The sequence below is a fragment of the Doryrhamphus excisus genome, chromosome 11 (assembly GCF_030265055.1).
Source record: "Doryrhamphus excisus isolate RoL2022-K1 chromosome 11, RoL_Dexc_1.0, whole genome shotgun sequence".
NCBI classification, from domain to species: domain Eukaryota; kingdom Metazoa; phylum Chordata; class Actinopteri; order Syngnathiformes; family Syngnathidae; genus Doryrhamphus; species Doryrhamphus excisus.
The window spans coordinates 1,168,834-1,193,480 of NC_080476.1; the positions used below are offsets into that span (position 1 = coordinate 1,168,834).

Sequence of the window (24,647 nt, forward strand, 5' to 3'; positions counted from 1 at the left end):
CTTCTTGAAAGCGTTTACTCTGTCCTCTGAACGTAGTCTTTGGACAGTCTTTGTAGTTTCCATTGGTCTGTTGTTGTAATGATGGTTATAAATTGTGAACACTGGAAGATGATCACTGATGTCTTTGATTTGTAGGCCACGAGTGGTTTTGTTATCAAAATCATTGGTGAATATATTGTCGATTAGAGTGGCACAATGGTCTGTTATTCTACTTGGTCTGGTGATTTGGGGAAACAAACTTAAGCTGTACATTGTATCTATAAAATCATCAATTACCTTGTTCTTGTGTGGATTCAGCAGATCGATATTGAAGTCTCCACATATGAAAATTGTTTTTTGATTGTTATCGAAAAAGGTTGTTTTGATGCAATCTTCAAACATTTCTATCCTTGAGTGTGGCGTTCTTATGAACACCTTTTTGCTTTTTTCTTTACAGACTTCAATTGTTATACATTCTAGGATATTGTCAATAGCAACTGACATATTCTTTACCACTTTGTAATGTAGTTGTTTGTCCACATACAGGGCGACTCCTCGTGTTGTTCCTGTTGATGCAGGTCATCTCATAACCTTTCAATTCAAAGTCCGTGCCTTTATCCTCGTTCAGCCAGGTTTCCGAGATTGCGATTACTTTGAAAGGTTCCTTGAACACATTCAAATATTGTTTGATGTTATCATAGTTTGCATACATGCTTCTGCAGTTTATATGTATGATTGACAACTTGTCGCCAATATTTAAATTGTATTGCTCTTCTGTATAATAACGACTCATGTGTGAAAAAAATTGTGTCCGGATCTATGTCCTTTTCCAATTCCAATTGTTTGTGATTTGTAGAGCCGAAGGTGTCCAATTGCAGATCTTCTTGTGTCATAATGGTGAGCCGTTCCATTTTCAAGTTAGAGTAATCTTAGAATTGTTCCAGATCTGCGATATTTTTGACAACGAGCACACTGGCTTCCGGTCCTCCATTTAACTTAATGAAAATTTTGCAGTTGGCATTCTAAGTAGCTTGAATCTTTCCCTGCTTTCTCAGGTCACGTGCTTTCTTCACAATTTCAGCATTGCGTTTGGTCAGGTGGTCATTCATGTAGACAATTGTACCTTTCAGCTTCTTTTCTTGTTTTAGTACACGGTCTTGGATTTCCTGTTAGTGAACTTGACGATGATGACGGGTGTGGTTCTGTCCCTGCTATATAGTGGGATGCAAGTGTCGATGGATTCGATGTCAACATCTACCTCTTTAATGTTGGGAAATCCACTACTTGTTGCAACGTCCATTTTGTCTGCTTCCTCGCTGTTCCTGACTGCCCTGGCATAAGACCTGGGTTTGATCTTCAGCCCCGTCACTATTATCCAACTTCAGAGTCACCTTTTGCAGTTCATTATCGTTTTGTCGTAATTTCTTATCCATGTGATCCGTCCTCCGGGTTAAGTAATCCACCTTATTTAGTAGCTTCGATAGCATCTCTAGTATGCTACTCTCCGTTAGCGGCTGCGGCATCATGGTGAGATCGCTTCAGTGGGAATCGGCGGCGGATCTTTGAAGACTTTCTCCGTGTCTATAATTGTGTCCGGAGTGCTTTGGCCTGAGCTACATGAGCTCCGAGGTACACTTCGATCCAAGGTACTTGGGCTGGAAGGTTCACTATTTTGTCCGTGGGGTGAACCCTTCCCTTTGGATCTCCGCATAGTTGCGGTTGTTAGGCAACGCCTTGTCAACACCGACCGTTGTTAGCCTGATAAGCCTGCTTTTATGACTTTTATGTCTTCGATATTTAGTGTTCGTTGTTATAGCGAATATAGTCTCTCACCACTCGATGTTACCGCCCCACGAAGGTTCAGAGATGTTATGGAGGTTATGGAGGCTAAAAGCAGCCACCAGCTAGCTAGCCACCAGCTATGGCTGTAGACTCCTTACAGTTCGTTGATGTGGTGAGTTCAGACCTCACTTGAATTAAGACCACAGGGCAACCACAAGTTGCCACAGGGTTCTCAACAAAGTAATTTGAGGTGCTGACACGAGTAATGGTCGGGAATGTAACCAAAAAAGACTTTAAAAAACTTAAAAACTCCGGCAGCAAAGACAGAGTTCATGCCGCCCATATGCGTCCTTGTCAACAATGACCAAAATGGCCGACTTCCTGTTAGAGTTTTTCAGGCATGGGACAGACATTATTTATTGTTTGACTTCCCTTATCCTGACTGCTAAATGCATAAACTAAATGTTGAATGTTACTTTTAGTATGCTGATCCCTTTTTTGCACCTTAATGATGAATGGAATAAAAGGAATGCACTCTTGACGGAACGATCGGAATAAAATAATATTGCCTCGTAAAACTAGTCAACAAAGAAATATGATGAAAGTAAATACTAAAATCCTCAGGGATCATGACCTTGTCTGGCTGGGAATAACCTGGTTGATAATAGCAATAGATAAAGAAACTGTTAACAGTGGTATCTAATTGATCTAATTAAGTATGTTAATTTGAGGGTTTTTTGCATCATTAATGCATGCACATAATGTCAAGCCACGTCTCTCTGCAGACAGAGCCACAATAGGGTCCCAACAGTCTGCTGCTCTTTTAATAACTTTATTCTGACCTGAATACATCAACAGCAGTGCAGTTCCAACACCAAATATCTATGTCCAACTCACAAACACACCTGTAGTCAGATTGTCCTGGGAAACATACTTCCTCATTATCACTTTAAAAATCACAACAACTTCTTTTTTTTGTGTATGTTTGTTCTAAATCAGTGCTTCTCAAATAGTAAAGCTACATAGTGTCTTTGAATGCAACCCCTCATGACTCAATGATGCAGTTTAAGTGTGATTCACATGCTACTATTAATGAGAATACTGACGTGTGTGGTATACTTGATCTTGTTTTAAATTTTTTGTTAATACAAAAAGTGTATATCATTGTATTATCTTTCTGTTGTTAAAATACAGCAGAAATTGGCATATTTCACTTATCGTGGCAAATGGGGATTTAACCAAGATTAATTAATTAGAAACCATAATTAATTTCATTACAATTTTTATTCAGCCCTAATTTTATGTAAAGGGGACTTTCTTTGCTGTTGTTAGAATGTTGTATTATCTTGTTAAGCTATGCCAAAGTTTCAGATAGTGAGGTTTGCGCATTTGGAAGTGAGCCTTGGAAGAAGTTTAGGGGGCTCTGAACGGTCGGTTTCAAAGAGCTTTTTTCTGCCAAACTGTTGATGCCTTTCCAATGGTCATGTTGAAGAGTCAGAAGTGCAAGCTTTAAGTAACAAATTAATTTATCAGTGTCCTAACTGTGTTTATTTTGTGTCAGTTATCTGTGTAGCATTATAGAGTGTGCATACAGGGCGCATCTTACCTGCATGCATGCAAATCACAAGCTCATGCACTGATGTCTGGAGTTGCTATAAGCCTTTTCCACCACAATTGGTGTTTTTTAAACATGGATAGTCAAACATTATAGTATAGTAAAAACATTTAATGACAATATTTACATTACCGATGTTGTGTCAAGATTGTCTGCACTCAATAAACGCGGACCCAGGTGACCAATCTTTGAGTCCATATATGGTAAGTCAGGGGTGAGCTAACAGCAGCTCCTAACCACTTTTCAAGTCACTTTCCAAAGAGTTTGTTCAGTTATTATCAACTCTTATACCGACAAAATTAGAAAGTGGGGTTCGGCAGTAGTCCGGAAGTCCCCAGGAGCGTTTGGGGTAGTGTGACAAATTACATCAGACTGGGCGTACCTGGAGATGGTCCTTGGGTGGAATAAATTAAAACAGACAATTTTGTAAAGCCAAGGAACTACAGCTGGAATAGGTGCAGATTCTGGAAGTCTTTTTCAGGTGGGCAGACTGAGAAGTCGACAAATTAATTTAGCAATATTTGTTTCATTGCAGGAATCGTTGTGATCTGAACAAAGAAGACCTGAATCGTCAGTGGTGTAAACCAGACCCTGTGCTCTGCCCAACCATCTACCATACCAAAGGCTTGCTTTACTACCTCAACAGTATTGGACGAACTCCCCTAGTAAGATTAATATTTTCTTAGTGTGTGAAGATTGGCAAGATTTATGTATAGATGTGATTTATGTAAATTCATTGCAGTACTTTATCCACACCAAATGTTAGATGGGCTTTATTAATACACAGTTCAGGTTTTCATCCAGATGGCTGATTTGACATTGATATAATGTCTGATATCTTTTATGATAAACCAAGACGAACATACACATATACCGTACCCACATGTCAACAGCAGACGCCCAGATGGCTTTAATGTGCCATTGGTCCTCAAATGGGCCCTGCTACTCTGCAAGGTGCCATTCACAACAGCTATCAACTGGTTAAGACTAGCTGACCGCAATCAACAGGTTGGCAACCCCTGTTAAAGCAATTGTGAATTTGTCTAAACAAGCAGTTACTTGACACCTTGTGTCACACTTTCTCCAAGCTGTACTTTATTTCAGTTTTAGACAAGGTGGGCATGTAGGCTGGCCATATTTTTAAGCTTAGTAAATCATGTCACATCAATTTCAGATCCATTAACGGTAACGCTTATAATATTAAGGTGCTTGTCATAAGCCTTAATAAGTAGTAATTAAAATGAATAAGAGTCTTATTATATTAATAAGATTTATTATTAAATGCTTATTAGCATTTATATGGCTATATAAGCAGTAATTATATTTGAATAAGCCTTTAATGAGGTTTATTACAGGATTAATTACTAATCTAATAAAATTAATAAGAGTCTTACTTTATGAATACGACTTACTATTAAATGCTTTTTAGCATTTATAGGGCTATATAAGCAGTAACTATATTTTAATAAGCCCTCAATGAATGTTTATTACGGGATTAATTACTAATCTAGATGACAGAATGACATTGTTATTGACATTAATAATGTGTGGCCAATAGCCTTTTTAACACTTTATAAATCCTTGTATTATGCACTTATATATGCAATGCTGCTTTGTAGCTTCTGGATCTAAAGTGGGAACAGGGTTAATAAAGTTGTTATTATGCGCTTACTAACATTCATGGGCCCAAAGCAGGTGCTTAGTTCGCTTATGCCTTGGGCCAGGGATGCTGCTCACTTTCTTCTTTTGGTGACATTTGCTGCACACTGCTTTTCTCACTAGAAGTTTTTTTCTGTATTTAATCACTGATCTCCCTTCAAAAATAAGTGTTGTAAATTTGTTTCGCGATTTGAATTTGGGTGGGAGATCGATTCAAAAGACCCTTTTCCCCTCCATCCTCTCAAACTTCCTGTTTTTGAAAGTATGGTTTATAATGCGCTATATATTCGATTTCGATTAACAGCTTTTATTTTGAAGGCGAAGAGGAATTTGTCTAAAACATCCCTTCGCTGTGCATGTGAGTCTTATTGCTTCGAGACTAACGAGAATGGACATGGAAGATGCGGACAACGCCAACACTGTCTGGACAACAAAGTCATTGTGCCAGTCGGGTCCAGGTTACAAGTGGAGGGTATGTCAGATGCAGGATGGCTCTTTCGGTAAGTAAAGAAATAACATTGCAAACGATAATCAGCCTGACCTAGCTAGCTAACTAGCTACCTTAGCTACCTTTTAATTTGGGGAATCACGTTAAAATATGCAACTTCCTTTATGCCATTTCACATCATTAAGAATATAAAGTAGCTGCATGTTGCATGGTCCTTAGCGTTTCTGGAATTAAGGAAGACATTTCAAGTTGACGTTCTGGCACAATTATCGATCACCTGTGAGCCTCTAAGACAAAGTCCTGTGAAAGTGGTCAAAGAATTCATTACATGATTCATTTAGACCACATTTGTCAAACTCACTGCCAACGCGCTGAATGTGGCCCGCGACATAGTTTTAACATCTTTATTGTAAAAGTCTGGCATTGAGTAGCGACAACGCAACCAAACTTCAAATCCCATAATGCATTGTGGCTGGGCTCAAGCCGCTGCTGGGAGAGCTGAGCGTGCATGTCGTGTATGTGTCGGTGTTGTTTGACACTCATGTTTTAGCCTAATGAAAGGATAAGCGTGTTACTAAGGCTAGAAAATATATTCTAAGCGCAATATTAGTAAGTTTGTTCGCCATCATGTATTTCCTTTAATGAAATTGTAGGTCATGTTTGATGGAAAAGGACACATTACATTTTATCAGTTGATTACTTTAATGCTATAATGATAGCATTAACAATTGAGATGACCATCAACCTGTTGAAGCCTGTCAAGCCATCACGTAGATTGATAATAATTTTCAGTGTTATTGCTTTTCCAACCCCAGGTGGCATCCAAATGGCTCCCACTACCAAACTCAGGTTCCAGCAAAAGCAAGAGCTGGAACTGGCCAAAAAAAAGCAGGAAAGGAAGACAAGATCATTAGGTTGGTTTAGGTCTTAGGCCATTAGGTCAAAAATCTGTGTCTCCAAATTGATGTGTGTCAAGTTTTAAAGTGATAAAATTGTATATACATTGTATATATATATATCACTGAGGTTAATGCCAACGTCACCTCTTTTTATCTCAGCCCGTGGTCCAGATACAACAGATCTACAAGAAGAAGAAGTCAATCATGGCTACATGCAGAAAGGTCGCAGTAGTCCGGAATACTATTTCCTTAAATGCACCTTGGCTTGCCATCGCTGCCCCAGAGAGGTATGCCGAATTGAGGGAGCTGCATACTGCACAGTCCAAACTTGGCCGTTTTGCTGCTTAGTGTCTGGATGCCATTCACAAGAGTACAGAAGTTGAGGACAAGGTCCAGGCCCTGAAGAGATCAAGGGAACTGCTGCCTCTTGGCAAACGGGACTGGTAGTTTTGGTTTTGAATGGCTGGTAGTTCGTTTTAGTCAGAGGTGTACAATATTGTTTTTATTTTTATTTTTTTTTATTATCTTGTTGCCCTGATCTCTGTTTTTTTGCCCAAAACCTGGAGTTTTGACTGTTTTTCATACTTAATGATGTCGTGAGTTCACACAGTTACAGCAAATACTGTGTTGCAATGTAGACAATGTATCTACCCTGTATCACCCTGAGCTTGTTAGCTAGTTATATTATACTTGTTATAGGATGAAAAAGGGTCCACATAGAAAAATCTTTTCTTTATTGATTTTAATAAAGCACTGTTCTCACTTCAGATCTAGTAGCTGCAGGGCAGCATTGTTAATGGTTAATAAGTGTGTAATAATGACTTTATTAATCCTAATAAGGCACTGTTCCCACTTTAGTTCCAGTTGCTGCAGGGCAGCATTGTTAACATTAATAAGCATGTAATAATGACTTTATTAATCCTAATAAGGCACTGGTCCCACTTTAGATCCAGTAGCTGCAGAGCAGCATTATTAACATTAACAAGTATGTAATAATTACTTTATTAGGACTAATAAGACATAACTCATATTACACAAATATAATGATGAGCCAAAGGCACGCTACACACAGAAATCAACAATTTCTATGTTGATTTGGTTTCTCCAAGCAAACATAACGCTCACTAGAACAACAGTTAGTCATAGTTAGCTTAGATACTGATATTAGCATCGATGAACAAGGGAGCCTAACTTCGTGAAAAGGGTGCCCAAACAACTCCACAGCTCCCACAATAGAGCCAAAAACCTCACCTATATGCATTCACGCACAGCATCAACCTTGTGAAATGCTGTATGAGGCTCAAGAAGGCTCAGAGATGTATGAATCCGTCAAGCGACAAAACGGTCGCACTGTGGTGGGTTTACTGACCGCTGAACACAGAAGGACAAACGACACTCAAAGCTGAACATTATCAAAGACACAATGTAATGTAAATGATGGGCTTTCTAACAAAGGTATTCATGCATCTTAAACAGTTAAAGGCAGATTTTGTTTTCCTACAGGGAACACATTTGCAATCTTCCGAGCACTCGAAACACCTCTGATTGATTTTGTTCTACCTTCCAAAGGAGGGCAAGGGGAGTGGCCATTCTTTTATCTAAAAACTTGTAATTCGAACCAAACCATATCTGACAGCAATGGTAGGTTTGTAATTGTGATGGGGAAATTCTTTCATACAAAGTTCATCTTTGCTAACATCTATGCTCCGAATGTGGATGATGTTTCCTTTTTTGAATTGATATTTTCTAGGGTCCCCGAGCTGAACTTAAGTTCCTAATCCTGGGGGATGACTTACTGCTGGTTTGATTCAATACTTGATCGTGCCTCCCTCATCCCAATGATATTCCTTTTTCCTCCCACGTCTACCGACACTTGGATCGACCACTTTTTTGCAAATGACAGGATCGTCCCCCAGATCAGTTGTGTGAATATCAAAGCATAGTTCTTTCTGACCACTCCCCTTTGGTAATGTCAGTGGACTTTATGGAATAATTACAATAATACAATAATGAGTATGAATTATGAATAAATATTATGAATAATTATATAAATAAATAAATTGACCAATGTTTTTTTTCCATAAATCCACCAATGAACCTGTAAGGAAAAAATAATAATAACAGCTATAACCTCATCGATGGCTGAACCAAAACCTAATAGAATATTGTAGCGTTGGGTATATTGAGTTGTTCCAAGCTGCTGTTTCATGTGTAAGCTATAGAGGGCAGTCATGGCAGCTGTAGAGGGCAGGTTCAGCATGCTGGTTAGAACAAGGGTAGAATAAGAGATTTGGGAAGTGTTGGGGAGTGTTCATGCCATGACGAGAGTCAGCGTGCAAGACAGTAAGTGCTGCTATTACAAATAAATGGCCAACTGAATACAGCTATCCTGACGTGTAGTTATTCAGTTGCCATTACAATATAATTGTGAACATGAACCCCACCACACTTAACCCCACACTAACTTAAACGTACCAAATACCACCCAGAAGTACATATATTCTACACAAGTTCTGTTGGAGATTAAATTATCTGCAAACTAATTTAGGCATGCAGGTCCACTTGTTTTAGTACATTTCATCTCCCTGAGCTTATTTGTTAACATAGACAGAATAAAATCACAAACACAGAATCCTGGGCTGAGTTTCTCTTCCAATGTCTGCCTGCAGCCTCCAGACGAGAAGAAGGAAAGTCAGCCCCGATTCTTGCATCCCAGAGCTTTTTGTAGATTGGCTTCGATGGGGTGGAGTTGGGGGTCTGTGTGTGAGATGGACCAGGATCCTGTTCCCGGACCAGATACTTACCCCGTCACCTCATTATCCTTATTGCCTCCTGAGTAAATAACCGTAAATGCCCAAGACCTTCCTGGCTTTTTGATCTCTGCAAAGATAACACAAGACACAATTAAGCACATTCCTCACCTTCTAATGGCTAATGTTTTTTTTCCAATTGGCAACCGTACAAAGCGAATGTAAACATTACACTGTCAACAGCCTTAACGTTACCAAGCTAATGCTACTGGATTCAACTGCCATATTTTTTCTCTAAACAGAGAAATACAGTCCATTCAAACATGTCTTCTGAGCAAAATGCTTTTGGGTGTATCTTTTCAGTGGTGAAAAAAAAGTAAAATAATTTATGGAACAAGCTCTGAGGGACTAATTAAGGCTTATCTTATCTGAAATCTTCCGATACCAATATCAATAATGTTTAAATATACTACTGGCATATTTGGGTTTTTTCCATGGGCTGTCAATCAATTAAAGTATAAGATCACGATTAATCCTGTTTTGTCCATAGTTAACGCAGAATTAATGGCATTTAATAGCAGTGTGTGAAGACCTATATTTGGCACTTGGGACCTCTGTTCCTTCCTCACCTGTATTATGCTTGTTGGGCGATCTTTCTACAGTCAACGTAGAAACAATTCACACACAACTCCTCATCACAGCATTAAGCATCGCCAGGAAAACCATTCTCATCAATTGGAAATCCAAAAAAAAAACTGAACATAGCCTTTTACAAAAATCTTCTGTTAGATCATATAGCAATTGAGAGAATGTCTGCTGAATCCAAAGAACAACTGTCAGAATTTCAATCTATATGGGCTCCAATAATTCATCTCTTAAACTAATCTCTTAATCAAATTCTCGAAGGGCTGAGTGTGCCTGTCTCTGCCCCTGGCAGTCTCGTTCCTCTGGCTTGGGGCATGGTCTTGGTCGCCGGGTTGCCCTGGGGTCTGGGGGGTGGGCGGGTGGGTGCCGTGTATCTCTGTCCCTTCTTGCTGGGCTGACCCCCTGGAGGTTCTGGTGGGGGTTGGTGGGGGGGCTGTCCGGATCTGGAGATGGGGCATGGGTGGGGTGGTGGTGGTCATCCCAGGGGTGATGCAGGCCATCCCTCGGGGTGGTGGGTAGACGGGGAGCCACATCCGGTGGGTGGTGGGCGCCTACTGCTGCTGGGGGGGGGGCCTGTGTGTGCCCGGTGGTGCTGGTTCCTCCGCGGCCTCCCTCGCCTCTGGGGGTTGGGCCGGGTTTGCCCTGGGTGCTCTAGCTTGGCTACTGTGTGGGACCGTGGGGTGTGGGCATGGGAGGCTTTGGTCCTGCCCTTGGTATGGGCACAGGTGGTTGTACCTCGCTGCCTTCTCCCTTAGGTATGTATATGGCTATATTTGTATATATTTGTGCGTGTGTAGGTGTGTATGTCCATCCATCCATTTTCCTCCGCTTATCCGGGTCCGGGTTGCGAGGGCAGCAGTCTTAGTAGGGAAGCCCAGACTTCCCGGTCCCCGGCCACCTCCTCCAGCTCCACCGGGAGGACACCAAGGCGTTCCCAGGCCAGCTGTGAGACATTGGCATTGTGAGACATGAGGCATTCACTTTTTACGGCTATTGGGGTGTCGTTTTTATTGTAGGCTCTGCTGTGTGGTGTGTGTGTCTCTGTCCCGCCCTGGCACTCTTGGCCCTGGGGGCGTGGTTGTGCTCTGCCCCATGCGGGTCCCGGTTCTCCTGCGGTCTCTGTGGTGTCACTCCCTGGGCTGCCATGGTGATGAATGTGTTGCCGGGGCACGGTCCCTGCTGTTCTGGCGGTTGTAGGAGCTGCCTCGGGGCGTGTGGTTTGTCCACGGCTCCTGGTGGTCCGGGGGTGGCGTAGCTGGCACAATCTCTGGTGGGGCTCCCTGCGTGGGGTGGCCAGAGGCCATCCCCAGGGGGGAGTTGGCGGGCCGGACTGGTTGCCACAATGGGCTGGGTGGGGCTTCTGGCCGGTCCTGTGGCCCACGGCTTGCTTCGGGCGGCTGGCTTGCCCCACTCGGTTGGTCGGTAGTGCGGGGTGGGCGTGTGTGGGGCCCTGGTCCTCCCTGCTGCACTGCACCACCTCACATACATGTAGGACCTTGGAGGGTGATCTGCAACTGGTTGTGCCGGGGGTGAGGGGATTCCTTGCGGATGCCCATTTGTCCTCGGCATTCCTCTGGCTTGGTCACCCTTCAATTTTAACCGCACCTTAGACACTCAGTTCTGGGGGGGATCTGGGCAGGCATGGGACCCACCATTGCTCAGATTCCCTCAATTTTTTAATTTTTTTTATTTTTTGTTATTTATTTTTTATTTTTATTATTTTTTTATTTATTTATTTTAATTACTCCATATGATACATACATACACATACACCACACATATAGGTCAGCCCTATGGGGGCAGGCCTATTTTTAATTGCACAATCTACACAATACCATCATTACACACACAGGTGTAGCGGGCTGGACCGGAGAGCCTTCTGCCTACCCCCGTGATTGGCCCGCTGGCTGCTGGGGCTTGGCGGCTCGCTCGGGGTGCCCTGGGCTGCAGGATATTTTGGTCTGGTCTGCCTAGCCTTCCTGGGGGTCCCGCTGGAACCAGCTGATGCCGGGGCTTGCCCTTGGGACACGGTTGGCGGCCCTCCCTCGGCCTGTCCTGGGTTGCGGGCACCAATGTGCCCTTGAGGGGGCATTCGGCGACCTCCGGGCAGTGGGTTCCACGCTGCTGGTGGCCTGAAGTCTACGGTAGTGGCTTGGGGTTGCTGCGCTGTGGTGGCTGCTGCAGGGACAGGGCTGTGTGTTGGGATGGGGCCTGATCTCGCTCATGGGGACGGGGGCCTGGGTGGCGTGTGGGATGGGGGTCATGCACCTCGGAGTGGGGCCTGCTGGGGGGACGGTGCTCTCCCGAGCGTTTGGGTGTCTGCTGCCACTGGTCCTATGCTCTGCTGCATCGCTGTCCCTGTCTTTGCCCATCCCCAATCTTGCCTTTGGGGATGGTTCTCCAATACATGGGTGGTGCGCTGCTGGTTCTGGGGACGGGGGGGAGGTCGGGCCTCCCAGTGTATGGTGAGGTCCATCAGTGGCCTTGCGCTGGTCTTGGCCGGGGCAGTCCTATGTCGGTGGTCAGGCCTGGGGTTATGTGGGGCGGGCCGGGTTCCGCTTCCTGGGGGTGTGTGGGGGGCGGGAGGGGCGGCGCCTCCGGCCGTGGACGGGCTCCCTTCCGGTTGGCGGGGGCGCCCTTGTGCCCGCAAAAGTCTGTACATTCTCCTGTTTTCTCTGGCATGTACTGTTCTAAAAATAGAAATTAGGTGCACCTATTTTAGGTGCATCTTGTGTCCCATATTTAGTGTCCCATATTTTTTCTGCGTGAATAGCGTCGTCATGGTTACACAAAAAATCCCAAAAAATAAATGATGCTGTCGTCCTGAGCGCCACGTTTTCGGCGGTGTAACATGTGTGGGGGGTCCTTCTTGCGGTTTTGGCCGCATTACGCGCACAAAAATGGGAAGATTAAGATATAATAATAGCTAAACAGGAATAATAAGATGGCTGCTCTGCTATGCAGAGTCCACATTGACTGCTGCTTTGCAGCTGTCATTGGGGGCCTGCATTGCAGTGCAAGCCCATAATTAAATACTTTGAAAAGAACGGGTGGGCCGTATTCAAACACTTGGCGTGCCGGATGCGGCCCCCGGGCCATAGTTTGCCCACCCCTGGTCTAAATCATCATCAAATTAGCTTAAAGATATATTGTGTGGGAGTCCCATACAATATACACTTCAAGTCTCGCCAAATGTTATGTTTATTTACAACAACCAGTGTTATAAATCTACAATATTTTTTATTACACATACCTGTCTTTGGGGAACCTAAAAAGTTACAAATCTGGTGTTTTGGACCAACTATTTGAGCATTTATTTAATGAATTAATTAATTGATTTATGAGCAGGGTGTCAAGGGAATGTTTTCAATGCAAATTTTCTGGATTCTGCACCTTAACATGGCACCAAACCCACCCATGAAATAGTACGGAAGCGGATGCCAAGTCGGCTGTCTTATTGGATAATCTCCATGATGACTACTCAATTAGTTTTTTTTAATAAACTTTATTATTTTATAAACTTTATTTATTCATAACAAGTACAGAACAGTATACAAATCCAGTGAGGATTTCCCTTCCAGATACGGATATGACTATCCAGCTCACCTTCATAAAGTGCTCACTACACAGATCCAGACAGATTTGTCAACAATATCTGAACAAAATACACCTTAGAAAAAGCAAAGGTTTTTATACATTGAGTTCAGCTCATGAAAGATGATCACAAAAACAAAAGTGTTGCCTTTCTTTTTTTGTTGAGAGCGTATGTACAGTATATATGTATGAATCTCTGCATGAATGTATCGTCAGTTCTAAAATGCTAATGGTTTCTAACAGTGTACATTTGTGGTTGATAAAGATCCTCTCTATGTCCCCCCTGTCAGGTCTTCTGTGATTATCATGGCCACTCTCGAAAAAAGAATGTGTTTTTGTATGGCTGCAGTGTAAAGGAAACTCTCTGGCAGTCGGGTTCTGCTGTTGACACGGCAGGACTGAAAGAGGACCCAGGATATCGGGTAAGCAATGTTTGCTTTCTTGCAAAGCCTGCTGTGGTGACATGGTTTTAAAATTAAATGCTCTCCTGCTTTGGAAATTGAGTGTTGAAAATGCCACTATTACAGTTAAGTAAATGGAAGTAAAAAGAAGATTGTGCCATTTTGTTTTTTCATGATCGCTTTCTCTCTGTTTCCATAGACTATTGCAAAGGCCTTAGATCGTATTGCTCCAGCCTTTTCTTTCAACAGCTGCAACTATATGGTAATACTAACAACTGATTTGATCATTCCAGGTTTCATCATATGTCAGATCAATGCAATTAACATTAACCACCTCCTCTCCAGTATAGAGTATAATCCCAGGTTATAAGCACCCTGAAAGCATGACAGACAGACTTTATTAATCCTTTTAGGATTCCCTCAGGGAAATTGACATCTCCATCGTTCCACGTGGAACACTGTTTAAAAATATAGAATAAAATCTCAAATAGAATATAAAATGGAATTTAAAATATAAAAAATAGACACCATAGGCGTCATGCATGTTCTATTACACTTGAGTTAGAAGTCCAGTTTATTGCACATTGTATAGTCCCTCTGTTTTTTTGTTGTTGTTCGCCCTCCTCCCCTCCAATGAGGAGTTGAACAGTTTGATGGCATGGGGGACAAAGGAGTTCTTCGGTCTGTCGGTCCTGCACTTGGGGAGAAGCAGCCCCTCTCTGAACAGGCTTCCCTGGCTGCTGGTGACAGTGTGCATAGAGTGGCTGGCATTGTCCAGAGTTTGACCAGCAGTTTCAGAGTCATCTTCTCTGCCACTGTTACCAGAGGGTCTAGCTCAGGGGTGGGCAAACTACGGCCCGGGGGCCCGCCAAGTGTTTGAATACGGCCCGCCCAATCTTTCAAAAGTATTTAATTTAAACTCAACATACAACCTGGCATCATGGCCTGAGCCAACCTTTTGATGGTTGTATCAATTTCGTTGTTTGACATGGTCTGTTGTTTACAAAGTGCTCCTGAAAAAAGAGACATAAGCACATAATAATAATAAAAATTAAAATAATAATTATTATATTATTATTATAACTATTATGATTATTATATTTATTATATTAATGCAAATTATTATATTAATTATATATAATAATATTGTTATATTTGCATATTTTACATAATAATAATATAATAATTATTATTTTAATTGTATTTTAATTATTATAATATTTTATTATTTTTTTAATATTTAAATATAAATATAAAATAATAAATAATAATAGCAGATTGCATGACAATTTTACAGATACAATAATACCAGGTGGACTGTTACGTGTAAAATATATAGTCTGCCCCCCCCCCGGAAATTTTGTTATATCAATGCGGCCCGCGAGTCAAAAAGTTTGCCCACCCCTGGTCTAGCTTCATCCCAACCACTGGGCTGGCCCGCTAGATCAACTACTCCAGCCTAGAGAGGTCTGCTTTTGTTGTGCTCCCTCCCCAGGACACCACAGCATAAGAAGGAGCGCTCCTTCCTGCAGATGTTGAAAGCTCTTCCTCAGGAAGTACTCTGAGCTTTCCAATACAGTTTGCCCGTGTTGCTCTGCTCCTCTGCTCCCAGCTGAACTGGTCTAGGACTGGGTCATGGTGATAAATAAATTAAATACATCAGAAATGTTTTCACAGACATAGTTAGGCTTGGGCCGGTCTGAGATTCTGACTTTGGGCAAAAATATTACAATCTGAGGGTTTCACAGTTTTGTCATTACTAGGGATATCCCAATCCAACCCTCAGGATCTGGATCAGCTGCTGTTCCGCTTTGAACACAGGATAAAAGAAAATAAGCGTCCCTCATGAGATTGGGTCGATCTAGTTGCCGTATAATGTTAACTCTGGGCCACACTTTAACATGCCAGGTGCAGTAATGCACCCCACAGAAGGTTGTCACTTGACTCCCGCTATCCACAAGAACAAGAACAAGCAACACCACCATGCAGACATGTCCACGTTGTACCGTGGGGAAGTTAGTTTAGTGTTGGACGTTGGATATTGGGCTCTGAAGCTACAACTAAATATGTTCTTAGTGGAAAAAGAATAAAACAAAGCAAAATGCTATCAAGTGGCTGAAGAAGGTTACAACATGAATATACAGTATATTTATTAAACTATATTTTCCGGACTATAAGTCACACTTTTTTTCATACGTTGGCTGTTCCTGCAACTTATACTCCTGAGCAACTTGTAAATAAAAAAACTGTTACATAAACACTGGACACCTTTTCTGTTCATGTTTATGAATAAGCATTGTGTGAGCATATCTTACACCTATTCAGCCTGTTCTCTATTCTTTTATTGTTACAACTTGCCTTCCAAGATGACGTAATGTCTGTTTTGGTCAATTAGTTTGTAAAATAAATTACCCGCAAAAAATGCGACTTATGTACGTTTTTTTCTACCCAATTATGCATTTTTGGCCGTGTGTGACTTGACTTATATAGTCCAGAAAATATGGTATATACATAATTTGATATATATTAACTCGCAGTGTTACTTTATTGTTTCATAGTGGCAAGTTGCACTGGTCCACAAACTAGTCTTTACGTGTCATATGATTGTTGTTAGTAACTGGTGGTAAGTGGTTGTTGCTTGCTGTTGAGTGGAGAATAAATGCCATCCTCCCCTCTAACATCAATACATAAACTAGCCTTTTATCACAACAATAAACAATGTTTTTACCTGAACACTATAAATATAATAATAATAGGGAACTAGAAAATTCCCGCAGAAATTTTGATGGGCATGTAACCTGTGCGGTGAAACTCGGGCCCGGTGTCTGCTGTACCACACCGCCAAGCAATGATGTGCGTACATTACATGAGGAATTTAGTAAAAAAGCTAACATGCTAAGTGTTCGCACACTAGCATCTAACGAGATGACACTCGATAGCGAAAGCGTCAAGGCAGTCCTACAATATCCTTGCATCATGCCATATGTATTAGCCCTTAGACGTGAGGAATACAGCTAAAATGTTAACATGCTAACAGTTAGCATGCTAGCACTAAAAGTGCAGCGAAAGCATTCCTACATCATGCCATGTATATACTAGGCCTTTAAACAGGAGTAAAATAGCCAAAATTCTAACAAGCAAACAAGTTGCATGATGACACCTAGCAAGATAGCACTAAGTGGTGAAAGTGCCAAAGCAGTTCTATAGTGTCCATACATCATGCCCAGTGTGTATTTTCATTAAGATGTGTATAAAAAAGTCAAAATGCTAACAGTTAGCATGGTAGCATCTGGCAAGAAAGCACCTAGTCCCAAGTATTACGGCAGTCCTATAGTGTCCCTACATCATGCTATGTGTGTATTTGCCTTTACATATAAGTAAATTCACTAACATGCTAACTGTCATCATGCTGGCACTGGCAAGAGAACTGAGAGTGCCAAGACTTTCCTATAACTTCCCTGCATAATGCCATGTGCATATTTTCCTTTAGACATGAGTAAATTAGCTGAAACAGTTAGCATGGTAGCATCTAAAAAGAAAGCACCAAGTCGCAAAAGTGTTAAGGCAGTCCCATAGTGTCCCTACGTCATGCCATGTGTGTATTTGCCTTTAGACATGAGTAAATTAGCTTAAATGCTAACTTGCTAGCAATTAGCATGCAAGCACCTAGCAACATAGCAAGTATTGAAAGTGGCCAGGCACTCCTGTGGTGTCTGTTTTACAATTGCATGCAACACTTGCATTGTCATAGAATGGACATATGCATGTCCATACCAAACTATCGATTCCTGACATCATGATAACACAGCTTAAAGCTGTATCATGGATTCTATGAAAATGTTGATATTTTGATACTGCAGTAATTTGAGGTGACTGCAGTCACTGTGCTTAATTAGAAAAATACAACTTTTAAAATCTACCAGTTACATGAGATGTATGGTATCAGCTGGGAAGGGAATCATTGTAATTGCACATTACTACACACTCACATTTTAAAAATGAGGGGCTGGGAGGATGAGGAGAAAAGCTGTAAACTCCATTCTACTGCAGCAGGTGGCGGCCATATTGACGATGAATGAGCACAAATCACTGAAAGTTCTGAATCCCTCATGTCAAACAGAAGCTTCTTACGGCCAAATGATTTATTAATGATTATTATTAATTTCTAAATTAACGATATTGCCACCACTAGACGACCGTGAGGCCCAAGGGTTTGGGCGTTGCATACATATGTTCGTTTTGCAAATCGGCACAGAAATGACCGCAAGCGGACAAGTCAAAAACATAGGAAATTGAAGAGTAGGAGAAAAAAATAGATGGTGTCTTTAACATGAGAGTCAATGGGAGAATTTTTAGGCTTTTGTCACTTCGAGGCTCCACATAAGGCAAAACTAATTAGCCACAGAAAGTTGAGAAGTTTCTCAGAAACGTTTCTGCGTGACCGAATGGTTGAGCTACAAGGCTGCAAATTCTCATTTTTATCTGGCATGCGGTGTTCTAAAAATAGATTTGTGTGTACCTAATCTAGAGGCCCATTTTTTTACCATTTTTGTTAATAGTGTTGCCGTAGTTACACTAATCTTTCCAAAGAATAAATAGCGACCTAGTCCCAAGCATCACGATTCCGGTGGTGTAACATGTGTGGGGGTCCTTCTTGCGGTTTTGGCCGCATTAAGTGCGAAAAAAAGTGGGAGGATTAAGATATAATAATATTAATAGCTAAACATTCTCCGGGAGGAATAATAAGATGGGCTGCTCTGCACTGCAGAGCCCCCATTGACTGCTGCTTGGCAGCTGTCAGTGAGGGCCTGCATTGCAGTGCATGCCCAAAATAAGAATTGTAACTAGAAAATTCCCGCGGAAATTTTGATGGACTGGCCACCTGTGCTGTGAACCTCGGGCCCGGTGTGCCAACGGCTACCGCGGTAGCACCTAGCAAGAAAGTCTCAAGTACGGAAAAGGTTGATGCAGTCCCCACTTCAGTCCCCACTTCATGCCAAGTGTGTATTTGCCTTTAAACTTGAGTAAATTAGCTAAAATGCTAACATGATAACGGCTACCGTGCTAACACGTCGCAAAACAGCCTCAGGTCCTGAAAAGTTTGGGGCAGTCCTACAGTGTCCCCACATCATGCCATGTATGTATTTTCCTTTAGACATGAGTAAATTAGGTAAAATGCTAACATGCTAACAGTCATCATGCTAGCACCTAGCAAGAGGGCCTCAAGTTTAGAAAGTACCAAGGTTGTCCTATAACCTCCCTACATCATGACATGTGCTTAGTAGCCTTTAGGCATGAGTAAATTAGCTTAAATGCTAACATGCTAACATTCATCATGCTAGCACTTAGCAAGAGAGCCTTACGTTAAAAAAGTGCCTGGGTTATCCTGTAACCTTCCTAAATCATGCCATGTGTGTATTATCTTTTAGACATGAGTAAATTAGCTTAAATGCTAACATGCTAACGGCTACCCTGCTAGCACCTAGCAAGATGGCCTCAAGTTTAGAAACTACAAAGGTTGTCCTATAACCTTCCTATATCATGCCATGTGTGTATTTGCCTTTAGACATGAGTAAATTAGCTTAAATGCTAACATGCTAACGGCTACCATGCTAGCACCTAGCAAGAGAGCCTCAAGTTTAGAAAGTGCCAAGGTTGTCCTATAACCTCCCTACATCATGCCATGTGTGTATTTGCCTTTAAACATGAGTAAATTAGCTTAAATGCTGACATGCTAACGGCTACCATGCTAGCACCTAGCAAGAGAGCCTCAAGTTTAGAAAGTGCCAAGGTTGTCCTATAACCTCCCTACATCATGCCATGTGTGTATTTGCCTTTAAATGTGAGTAAATTAGCTTAAATGCTAACATGCTAACAGTCGTCATGCTAGCACCTAGCAAGAGAGCCTCAAGTTTAGAAAGTGCCAGGGTTGTCCTATAACCTCCCTGCATCATGCCATGTGTGTATTTGCCTTTAGACATGAGTAAATTAGCTTAAATGTTAACATGCTAACGGCTACCATGCTAGCACCTAGCAAGAGGGCCTCAAGTTTAAAAACTGCCAAGGTTGTTCTATAACCTCCCTGCATCATGCCATGTGTGTATTTTCCTTTAGACGTGAGTAAATTAGCACAAATGCTAACATCCTAGCAATTAGCATGCTAGCACCTAGCAAGAGGGCCTAGCAACATAGCATCAAGTCTTGAAAGTTGCCAGGCACTGCTGTGGTGTTTGTACATGTCATGTGTTGTTTTCCAATTGAAAGCAGCACTTGCATTGCCATGCAGGACTAAAGAGCAGAGAGTGCGTGACATGTGGGTCGATACATGTTTGGGGGTCCTTCTTGCGGTTTTGGCCACATTACGTGCACAAAAAAGGGAAGATTAAGATATACGGAATAATAATAACTAAACAGCAATAACAATATGGGCTGGCTCAGTAGCCAGCCCATAGACTAGTCTATGGGCTAGTACTAGTACTAGGCTACTATGGGCTACTGAGCCAGTCCATAATAACTAAACATTTTGAGGAATATTAAGATGGGCTACTTTGCTATATAGAGCACCAATTGACTGCTGCTTGACAGCTGTCAGTGGGGGCCTGCATTGCAGTGCATGCCCATAATTAACAAGAACACTGACTTTTTTGTGCTGGAAAAAAGGTGGTGCATATGCCACAGAATAAGTGAATTTCTAAAATACTTCACACTTTTAATCTTCTTAGGTGGAAAAGTCGCGTTCATCGACAGCCAGAGTTGTTGTTTGGAGGGAAATGGGAGTGCTGAGAAGTTACACGATGGAAAGCACTTTCAATGGCTTCGACCAGGGAATATACAAGGTTTGTATATTTGAGTGATGGAACTTTCTGAACATTGGCTATATTGTTCATAATTGTCAACAATCTAAGACTAGTTTAGCTATCAGGTTACAGTCTGTGTTTCTTCTGACGAGAGAACAAGTTGCTCTATTCGCTTGCAGAACAAAGTCACAGTTCTTGGCCAATCTATAGATGCGCTGCGCATATACCGGGGACTAACAAGGAGGAAAAAGCCCCAAACTGCTTTGGGTGAGGTTCTTATACCTCTTCACCCTTCAGCGTCACAGTTTCAACATTTCTTACCATCTTGGGACAACTCTTCCTGGAATTCAAGATGTTTATTAGATGAGGTCGTTTTCAACCAGCAGTGATAAAAAATACATCTTTCTGAGCAAGCCTCCTCCTCTCACTTTGTGTGTGTGTGTGTGTGTGCGTGCGTGCGTGTGTGTGTGTGCGTGCGTGCGTGTTTATGTAAGTGCGGCCCTTCACATGTATTGATATACATCACACATGGTGAAGGCTCAACTAACTTGTATGTACAGCTTCATACCCTCCTTTTATAGGGCGAGGTTGACTTAAAAATATTAATTGCATAGCCATAAGCACAATTGTATTTAAAAGTGTCCCTCCTTTAGGCCATATATCCCTCCTATGTCTACTCATGTGACCTTACAGACCTTTACTTTACTGGCTGTGGTTTTATAGCAACATCTTCCATGGGTATGCATCGTGTATACAATAGCAAATGGTTACCTTCCCATCCCCTTTACAGCCACTTAGCCCTGGCGGGGACCCTAGACAGGTGCTAACATTCCGGGCCAGAATGTACCTGGACGCGTTGTGATGATTAAGAGGTAGCGTCACTCTCCTCAAATCTCTTCCCTGACTTCATCACCGGATGCCTTTTACGGTCATGCCCAGGACCACACTGGATGCCTTTTACAGTCCTGATCAGGACGTGGCTGGTTGCCTTTTTCAGTCTTGCTCAGGACATTGCTGGATGGTTTTTTCAATCATGCCCAGGACCGAGTCCTTGCATAACAGCCAAACAACAAACTCTGTTCCACAGAATTCTTGACACTGGCGATTCTAGCTGCCAGTAGTGTACTGTAATTTAACACTAAAATTTGTTACAGTGCAGGAGCTATTTGTCCGTCCCCAACAAGTGCCCCCCCCTGAAGGAGTGTTCAGCACAGGAGGTGACATTAGAACAGCAGAGCAGTTGGCTTCTTCCTGAATTTTGAAACAATTTTAAAAGGGTATCACTACTGTATTAGCTTAGATGCTAGTGCAATCATATTAGCAGTATGTTTTAAAGACAGGAATCTAAACAAACATTGATTGCACTGTTAAAAGTGTCACTTTAATTTTGTTGTTGCTGCGTACTGTATTTGATACAGCAGTAATTATTGTTGAATTGTTTTACTCCACCACTGAACCACTGCTATTGTAATTGCATAGCCGATGTGAAAGTGTGAGGAAAGTTGTTTTTGAAAAGTTGTTACTGTTTTAAGATGGACAAAAGAATGATCAAGAAGTGGTGCATAGTAAAAAAGACATACAGCACTTCAGTTGAATTTACTGCCAACTGCCGAGAAGGAATGAAGCCAAATCCTTTTTGTGGGACCATACTGAATTAAATTTTTCCCTTTGCTTATTTGCATCATGTTGAATTGCATCATATCGCAAGAAATTGCACCATATCATATCAGATTGCATTGATGTGAACTAAATGATTATCGCATCGTATTGCATCGCATCGTATTGCATCGCATCATATTGCATCGCATCGTATTGCATCGCATCGTATTGCATCGCATCGTATTGCATCGCATTGTATTGCATCGCATCGCATCGTATTGCATCGCATCGTATTGCATCGCATCGCATCGTATTGCATCGCATCGTATTGCATCGCATCGTATTGAATCGCATCGTATTGCATCACATCGTATCGCATCGTGAAGAGGGTGAATTGTATCGTATTGCGTCTGTCAGAGCTTGATTATATATTTTTAATTGCTCACGGTATGCATCACAACAATGTCGATGGCTGTCTTTACTTTACTGTTAAAACTGTCTCTCGCTCCCGGTGATATTAAAAAACATGCAGTAATGGTCAGACCCAGCCAAGTCAACAACAGAGGACACATCAGCTGAGAGGCCATGACTAATGACCAGATCCAGGGTGTGTCCCCTGTTGTGAGTTGGCCGTGTGACGTGTTGAGTAAAATCCATGCAGCTGAGGAGGTTTAAAAACTCTTTGGACATGTGATCTGATGGATTGTCTTTGTGTAAATTAAAATCACTGTATATAATGATAAAATTGTAAGTGGCATGGATTACTGATAAAAATTCTGAGAAAGCACTGATAAAAGCAGCATCATATTTTGGTGGTCTGTAGATTGTGATGCAGAGAATGAAGGGGCTGCTAAAAACAAACGCATGGTGCTCAAAGATGGTGTACTGATCAAATAAAATGTTTATTGGTCTAAGTGAATCATTGATTATTGCTGCAGTACCCCCACCCTTCCTGCCACAGAGAATGTGAAGTTAAAATTTGGTGGGGAGGCCTCAGTGAGAACATCTGGCGCGTCTGTACCGGCCATGTTTCAGTTTAAAATAAACAATCGATTTTATTGTCTCAAAACTATTAAAAAGAGCCGTGTTGATGGTGACAGGTGGCTGATTGTGTAAAGAGGCGGATTGCTGGTGTTTCGGCAGAGGTCTTAGTTTATTGTAGTTCACAGAGTGAACATGGTGGTGTCTGGTGTGTTGACATAGTGTTATGATAACGGGAATGGGTGAAGTGTTTGTGTTGTGTGTCAGATGGCTAGTGGTGGAACATGATGCGTAGGAGCACGGACCTGGGCGACATCAGTCAATGACGGACAGATGAGTTATCGCAGGTTTGGGGAGATTGGCGTGCTGTACACTGTATGTCAGGTTGGCGGATAGCATGCGGGCACCTGATCGGTTCAGGTGAATCCCGTCTGGCCCAAACAGATGCCGTCTCTCCCAGAAAACATCAAAGTTGTCTATAAAATCGACATGATGAGTGTTACAGGCAGAGGAGAGCCAAGTGTTGAGACTAAGCAGGCTGCAGAAGCTGCCCATCCCTCTGTACGGGTCCCAGGCTGCTGGCTTCTCGCTCACATACAAAGCTGCATACTTATTTGAGAGCGACAGGCTCGGGGAAGAAGGAGTCCATGGGTCCCGCTCTGTCTGTCTGCCTGCTGACGACCACTTCGGTCCAGGGGGTCCCCTTGTTTGGAGTGGAGCAGGCGGGTGACTGAAAGGACGAAGACGGGTCCCAGACAACTGTGTGCCCGAGTGCCAAATTGATGTTCTGTGGTGCGGGCTCACCAGTTACTGAGGACTCTAGCCAGCTGGATAGCGTTGGGAGATGAGACCTCATGGTGGTCAGCAGGGAATCTTTCCTCTGCAGCTCCCCCGATATTCTTTCAATGTCCTCGAGAAGGTCAGCAATCCTTTTGTTTGCCTTTTTTAATAATAGTTCCACCTCTCCAGGCGAGTCAGAGTCCAGTGCTGGCATGGCGAGTGTAGCTAGCCTCGCCTCCAGGCAGCGTGAGCGGTTAAAGGTAACACTTGGAGAGATTAGCTATCTGACTAGCTAATTGTAATTACAGTAATTAAAGGACACTGATTCAGTGCCCTGGCAGTGTTCTGGTCATTGTGGGCGTTTCGACGGCAACCTCAAAACAACAGCTTCTTTCATTGGTCTCGTCTTACCAAGGTCTTCTGTGATTGGCATCCGTGCACCAAAACACGGAAATCAGTCATCACGCTTCAAAGAATTATGGCAGGCTTTTTCCTTGAACAACCTTTCCTTTTCACGGGTCGTGGTTTGGATATAATGTGCCTTTCGGAGACATGGCAAAGAGAGGGGAAATTTATTCATTTAAATGACCTTTGTCCAGCTGGCTGTTCTGCTGTCAGAAAGCCCCGCCCCTCTTGCCGAGGTGGTGGAGTGGCTTTTGTGTTTAAGGACAATTACACCTGGAAGGTGATTCAGTCTCAGGAATTCTCTTCATTTGAA

The 24,647-nt window shown here is 42.4% G+C and overlaps 1 protein-coding gene across 2 annotated transcripts in view; it reads left to right on the forward strand.

Moving 5' to 3' along the window:
- LOC131138492 (cytosolic carboxypeptidase 4) overlaps positions 1 to 24,647 on the forward strand; it is a 140,076-nt gene that overhangs the window by 92,468 nt on the left and 22,961 nt on the right. For both annotated transcript variants that reach the window (XM_058087448.1, XM_058087449.1), the window contains 4 exons: positions 3,912 to 4,041; positions 13,662 to 13,793; positions 13,972 to 14,034; positions 20,495 to 20,608. In XM_058087448.1, the coding sequence (XP_057943431.1) occupies positions 3,912 to 4,041; positions 13,662 to 13,793; positions 13,972 to 14,034; positions 20,495 to 20,608 (439 nt within the window). The remainder of the gene's footprint in view (positions 1 to 3,911; positions 4,042 to 13,661; positions 13,794 to 13,971; positions 14,035 to 20,494; positions 20,609 to 24,647) is intronic.